The following is a 7,500-nucleotide window of genomic DNA, read 5'->3' as shown; positions in this document are numbered from 1 at the left end:
TCTTATAAGCATAGTTTACAAAATCGTTATTACTGGACAAATCATAATTATTCTTACCTATGACATGATGATTAGATTGAATTCAACACTTTGCGTAAAGGTTATAATTATTCTTATATTTACAATTGCAATAAATCTATTATAATGAAAACTTGAACGAAATGAAATGTTACTATAATCGCAGTTCAAGAAATTATTAATATGATTAGTTTTGTGTTATTTAATTTTTTTTTATTAAATCCTGTTTCTTTTTCATAGCGATTTCACGTATTGATTTAACAATAAGTTGAAGATGATCATTATTATTACTGTCATTATTTTCGTTATCAATAATGCTATTACTATCATTAGTATGAGTATTATTATCATCATCCTTATTATTATCACTATTATTATCGTTATGCTAACTATAATAATATTAGATATCAAAAATGATAATAACAACAGCAACAATATTAATAATAATGGTGACAATAACAATAATAATAATAATAATAACAATAATGATAATAATAATAATAATAATAATAATAATGATAATGATAATAACAATAATTATAACAGTAACAATGATAACGATACTGATAATAAAGATAATATTATTAATAATAAATAAAATGTAATAATATTAAAAATTAACATATTGTTATCATTCTTATCATTATTATTTTTAATACTGCTATTAACATTATCATTATTATTCTGTTATTACCATTATCATTATTTTTGCTATCATTATTGTTGTTATTATTATTACTGTTATTACTACTATTATCATTATTATTATTATCATCATGATTATTATGTTCATTATGAATATTATTATTGTGATTATTATCAAGACTATACAATTATTATCATTTAACCATCACAACTACCATAATTCTCGTCCTTATCAACGCCACGAACATTATCGGCCTTTGTTTCCACGCCAAGGAATCAAGCAAAGCAAGCACACGAAACAAGCAAAGGGAGAAAGAGGGGGGGGGGGGGGGAAGGGCGTTCTCTCAGCCTTCCACCTCCATCCCTCTTCATCTCGCACAGATCATCAGCATCCAAGCATCTCGCCGTTCCCGATCCAATGGTGAACACTGGAACGTCTTTCCGTTGGTAATTAATTCCGACTCATTATCCCCAAGGGAGGGAAACAGATAGGGGGAGGGGAGAAGGGAGGAGGGAGAGGAGGGAGGAGGGAAAGGGGAGAGGTAAAGGAGGGAGGGAAGGAGGGAGATGAGGGAGAGGAGGAGGTAGGGAGGGAAGGAGAGAGAGAGGGAGGATAGGGATAAGGGAAGGAGGGAGAAAGAGGAGTAAGGGGGAAGGAGAAATGGGAGAAAAGGAGATAGGAAGAAGGAGAGAGAAGGAGAAAGAAATTCGATAGACGAATACATAAACGATAGAGCGATGGAAACTGAAGCAGCTTCCCTTTATATTAAGTATCCCTTTTAAATAACGTTATGGTTTGATCGCATTATTAGCGCACGAATTTCTCTATTTCATTTTTGTTACATTTTGGTATGCGGAGTTCATTAGTATAATTAATGAGTTATTTTATAAAATTCATCATACATTTCTCTTACGTTTTTTTCGCATTTCTATATTTTGCGCCTGTTCTTCTTGAGACAGAATTATCATACATAATTAATTGACGAACTTAAAGAATTATCAAAGGCATCTGAAAGAATGCTTTTACGTAAATCTTGGACGTAATGAAAAATTTGATGACGTGTACGAGTAAAAGCGAACTTAGGAAATGTAATAATTTGCGCGCGCGAATGATGGCCGTTCCCCCCACCCCTTCCCTCCCCCGCCGCCTCCTCTCCGCTCTTCAGGTCAGAAAACCGACAATTATAAACCGATAATGACATAATATTCCTAACAGTTTACCGAAAAGCGGACGAGAGCGGCGGAGTGTCGGACGGGAGAGCGGAGAGCAAAGAGACCGGCGGTCGGGAGTTCGGGAGGGCGGTCGGGCGGTCGGGCGGGCGGGCGGGCGGGCGGGCGGGAAAGAGGCGGCAGCGGCGGCGGCGGCGGCGGCATTCGCTCCCGCTACCGCCACCACGAGCCGCCGGAACGGACCTTCGCGCGCCGCCGCCACCGAAGCCGCGGAGACTTCAACCCGCGTCGCTCGTCCGCCTCTCTTCGGCCGCGACGCAGCGCCCTTGGAGCTCCTAATCTAGCTTTGAATCGAGAATACGTACATACATGCATACATGCATGCATACATACAAATACATACATACATAAAATACACATATATATGTAAATGTATATGTATACATGTATACATAAATATGAATGCATATAATATAATATATATATATATATATATATATATATATATATGTATATATATATGTCCGTACACACACACTCGTATTTGTTTATAGATATATATAGACCTACATGCATACACGAGAAACCTAGTAAATATGAATAATAAATTAGCTAAGCAACGTATTTATTTTATTTGCATACTACGGATATTTTCTCGGCCTACATGAATAAAGTCTATCATAAAATAAATATATTCAAAATCCCTTCAATTACTTCAGAAAATGAACTATGATAATCAGCGCCATAAGAACGGCAGAACGATATGAATTCCTTATAAATATGCATATTATCTCTACGTATAACGCCTACATACATCCGGATACTTATATGACGAACACACACACACACACACACACACACACACACACACACACACACACACACACACACACACATAATTACATACATAAATCCCGCCCATGCGCCGTGTTCAGTGATGTACTCCCTAAACAGACGCACGCGACCCAGTACTGGAGCCCCGCACCTTCCTGACCCCGACCTCCTCCTCGTAATATTTCCGGTGCTGCAATCCTACGCTTAATCCCGCCATCCTATGAGAAATCACAGAGCGACCTCCGTGCGTTGAGTAGAGGGAGGCGAGACTCGGGGGGGAGGGGGGGGTGTTAGATATGCCGAAGACGGAGCCAACACACTCGGTCGCTTAATCGGAGGCGGGGGAATGAACGACTGAATTTCGTGGGACTCGTGTGTGGGTGAATATTTACCTGCAAATCGTCACTGACTGACCTTTGCGATGGCTATCTCGCGTGGGTTTTTATATGTATGCAATGAGATATATATAATGCAACATAAAACACCTTACAGACTATATGTGCACAGCAACAGTGCAAACAAATAAAAAAAATCACTGCAAATCGTCACTCACTTGAGGAAGTGTGAGATGAGTCCAACAGCCCTTAAGAACACAAGCAAGAAAATCCAAAAAGGTGATTATATTTCAGCGTCAAATAGCACTAATTTTCGTCACTTGAGCAGGCAAGCCTACCGGGTTTCACGCAGTCAGGTTGGTAATACGTAATCCCAAGAGGTGGAAGAGAGAATGGAGGAACACGTGAGAGAGAGAGAGAGAGAGAGAGAGAGAGAGAGAGAGAGAGAGAGAGAGAGAGAGAGAGAGAGAGAGAGAGAGAGAGAGAGAGAGAGAGAGAAAAGCGAAACAAAGCTAGAGACACAGAGCAATGGAGGCAAGAGACATATCATAAATGTATGCGCTGGGCTTCACACATAACCAACCTCGTATCGTGAATCCCGGTTCAGATTTCTTCCAGGCGTGTCCCGGTTATAGGGAGCTTTTGCCGACACCCTGGTTATTTACAGCTCGAAACCTCTGGCGGTCTTCGAGATGTGAATAAGCTAGGATTTGAGGCGCTCTCTCGGGACACATCGTTTGTCGTGGCGTGGGTGTAGAGTTCATCCGATTTTGAATTTCTTTTTTTGATATTGTTATATTGTTTTCCGTTTGATCAATTTATCAGTAACATTTCCTCTCTTTTTTTTTTCTTTTTTTTCTTTTTTTAAAGAATGACAGCTAAATTTCCATGATCAAAAATAGCAACAGGAATCAGCACCGAAGCACTGAATTCACTTTGCGAAAGAATGAGACAAAACACAAGATGAATTCAAGGAGCCTTCCATTACCAAATAGAAACTTATTCATATTGTTACTTTTTTTCCTGAACTTCGAATACATTTCATATACTTTCATCGGGTTTTCCTCCTCACCCACGCTACTTGACAATGAGTAATAAAAAAAATATATATAAAAAAATAATAATAGATAAATGAAAAAGAAAAAAAAGGGAAAAATCGCAGGACCGAAGCGACGAAAATCATCCAACTAGGCCAAGCCACTCATTAATATTCATCATGACCACCACACACAAACTTGGCAACGATGAGCCCAACGATAACCGTGATAAACCCCTTCTGTGGGAGCTTTGGTCTGCATTGCCTCACACTTCCTGCAGTCAAGAAAGATAAAAGGCCTCCAAGTGACCATGAAATAAGTAACATGAACAACCCAGCTTGACTTTTTTTTTTGTTTTCATTTGACAAAAAAAGACTCATTTTGGTCCTCATCTCTCTATTTGTTTTTAGTTTGTTTTTTTTAAGCACTTTGTATCATCTCCAAAAAAATGTCTTGCTATGTTTTTTAGCTATTATTTTGCTCTGTATATACTATCTTTATGCATGATTTTCTCTCTTTTTTGGGCATTTTTAGCACCCTGCCTTGTCATGACATCGACTAACGTTAGAGATTCATTAGGGTGAGAGACTACTAGAAAAAACAACCACCGACTCACCATCTAATGCTATATTTCGGCTTCTAAAAACAACACTACCAGAAAAATAATACCAATGAAAAAATAGATATAAACAAATATGAAAAAAATAACCGATAGTGTGTGCATTTGAACAAGACCGAAATAGAACTTTGATTTAGATTGCCTTTGAGAATAAAAAGTGAATGGCACTAAGCAAAACGTCCGAGTGGCAAATGACTCGACTGAGCGTGAACTGAGCACTTGAATGCATTTGGTGGTGAGAGGGATAGTTGTCGGGCCTGTAAGTGGGCTGCAAGGGCTTGCCACTGATGGGGTCTCATGGCTAGGGTTCGGGCTGTACCTGTACTTGTAGTCGGGGTGTTCCTTCATGTGGACGGCGCGCAGTCTCTTGGCCTCGTCGATGAACGGCCGCTTCTCCGTCTCCGACAGCAGCTTCCACTCGGCCCCGAGGCGCTTCGAGATCTCCGAGTTGTGCATCTTGGGGTTCTCCTGGGCCATCTTGCGTCTCTGGCCTCTCGACCACACCATGAAGGCGTTCATGGGCCGCTTGACGCGCTCGGCGGCGGCGCTCGAGGAGGACGCGTTGCTCTTGCTGTTGCTGGTGCTGTTGCTAGAGCTGTTGGTGGAGGAGCCGTTGTTGTTGTTGTTTGTGCTGCTGTTGTTGTTGTTGGTGGGGGTTGGGACGTGTGTCTGGGGCGGCGAGTGGGCGCTCATGCTGCCCACGGAGGCCAGGGAGGGGCTCGTCAGGGACGAACTGAGGGACGAATTGAGCGACGTCAACGAGGAATGGTGGGACAGGGAGTATGTGTGGGAGTGGGAGTTGTGGTGGGCGTGGGACACAGTGTGGGGAACGGAATGGGAGTGGGAGGAATGGGGAGGGAGGTGTGCGGAGTGTAAGCTCCCGCCCTTGAGGTCGGGAGGGTCGAGGGTCAGCATGGTGGAGGGCTTGAGGGCCGCGCTGCTGTAGTACTCCAGTGTTGCGGCTTCCCGGGGCTCCTTGCAGGATATGGGCTCGTGTCTGCTCCCCCACCGGCGCTCCCACACACTCCGAGTTCCCTCCACCGCCGTAGGTTGCTCAGCGCCCGATGCCAGGGCACTGTACGCCTTCACGCCGGCAATGGTGGTGTCCTTCGTCGCAGACAGGGAAGTTTAGCACTGCATTTACACGTGGCTCTACGCCAACACGAGTATCTGAGAGTAGCACACGGCTTCTGGGATAGTTAGCGCCTACAGCACCACTTGTTGTCACCACTCTACACTATTCACTGTATTGTGGCTAGAGTAACCCGGATCACATGAATGGCACAACAGAGCTCGCTCTATACACGTCCGTTCACTGTGAAAGCCGTCTATTATTTACCTTTAATTTGGCTCCGACTCGGGATGTGTTATCGATTGACCAAACTCCACCATCCACGCATCCTAGCCAATCAGCGCGCGCTTCGCTCCGCCCCCTCCGCGGCGAGAGCCAATGGCCGCGCGGCTACATGTGACGTCACACAAGGGGGCGGGCCAATCATATTTTTCTACTTGTATTAGGAACAGGCGGCTCACCCCAAGAAGTACTTGTACAAAATTCGTGATGAAGGCAAGAATCCTACATAGCTATACACGTTTAAGCTTATGAGTTTTGTAAGCACACACACATACGTCCGCCCTTCCCTCTCGCTGCAGCGCCGACCGTGGGCGGCAAGGCTTCCCTCCTCGAAGACCCGCGCAAATGGCTGAATTAAGGGCTCCCGGAAGGAAACACAAGAATCCGTCAAACCCACCAGAACTACGACATCTTCAAGACATTACCGTAAAATGTGGACACTTCTCCGCGGCCTCCGCATTGCTCCGGCCATCTGAACTTTATGTGTAATAATTATAATCTCCAACGCCGTATCTTAATACCGCTCGGATATCCCTACTAGACTTGTATCTCATTCTTTAAGTATACGTTCCCTCCGAGGCGCAGCGTCCTTTACGGTATGGCAAACAACTTCATGGCGCCATATTCAGGAAAGATTTACAATTTTTATGAATTTCCCAAGGAGTGACCGCCGCCACCGCCAGCTAGGTCTGGCCGCGACCGCTCGCTGCCGCCGCTAGCTGGCAACCGCCCATGCGGCTACTGCCATATGCCTCTTCTTTTTTAGGCGGAATTGCCCCGTGTTCCTATCGGTTATGTCCTATTTTAGATTATTTATGCTAGTTTTTTCTATCTCTGAACCCGCCGCGAAAGACGCATAAGGAAGAGGAGGGCGAGAGAGGAGAGTACATGGTATATGGATGTCGAGTAAAACGCGGAGGATTGGAGAGGAAGAGGGGAGGGAGGAAGAGGAGGCGGGAGGAGTCAAAACTCCGCCCACGAAGGGTACTAACCCCGCCCCGCGTGTGACGTCATCAAATCAGTTTTTGCGCAAGCCAATGGGGAAACGTGTACGACTCCGCCTCAAAATTGAATTTCTGAAACTTGTGCCTGATTTCATCCACCAATTTCCCTCTCCCCCCCTCTCCTACCTCGACCCTTCGCTCTCTCTCTCCCTCTCTCTCTCTCTCTCTCTCCTCTCCCTCTCTCTCTTCTCCCTCCCTTCTCCTCCCCCCTACCACACACACACACCAACTTAATTAGGGGGTTAGTAAATAAAATGGGCACTTAAAATGTTAAATCTTATGATGGTCCCGGGGTCTAATCACAGGCTGTTTGAAGAGAGTGCGGAATTTGTTGGGATATTGTGCTGAGGCGCAGAGGCGGGTCTGGCCGACTCGCCGCTTCAGAGCTAAGACCCGTCGAGTTAGGCCGTGTCACTTAGCCATGCCAGCCCGAAGCGGATGGGCCTGGGAGGAATGACAACCTCGTCCCCCTTTCCCCCTCCTC

At 44.4% G+C, this 7,500-nt stretch overlaps 1 protein-coding gene across 7 annotated transcripts in view; it reads right to left on the bottom strand.

Moving 5' to 3' along the window:
* The window catches only part of LOC125026556 (transcription factor Sox-2-like), a 34,218-nt gene extending 28,239 nt beyond the window's left edge, over window positions 1-5,979 (bottom strand). For 6 of the 7 annotated variants that reach the window (XM_047615064.1, XM_047615061.1, XM_047615067.1 and 3 more), the window contains exon 1: window positions 4,978-5,979. In XM_047615064.1, the coding sequence (XP_047471020.1) occupies window positions 4,978-5,573 (596 nt within the window). In that variant the 5' untranslated portion in view covers window positions 5,574-5,979. The remainder of the gene's footprint in view (window positions 1-4,977) is intronic. The other variant, XM_047615062.1, reaches the window with a different exon arrangement.
* Window positions 5,980-7,500: the final 1,521 nt, after the last annotated feature.

Source organism: Penaeus chinensis, chromosome 6, assembly GCF_019202785.1.
Source record: "Penaeus chinensis breed Huanghai No. 1 chromosome 6, ASM1920278v2, whole genome shotgun sequence".
Taxonomy (NCBI): domain Eukaryota; kingdom Metazoa; phylum Arthropoda; class Malacostraca; order Decapoda; family Penaeidae; genus Penaeus; species Penaeus chinensis.
Note: the sequence above shows the minus strand (reverse complement) of the source record. Positions and strands in the feature narration are given on the sequence as shown.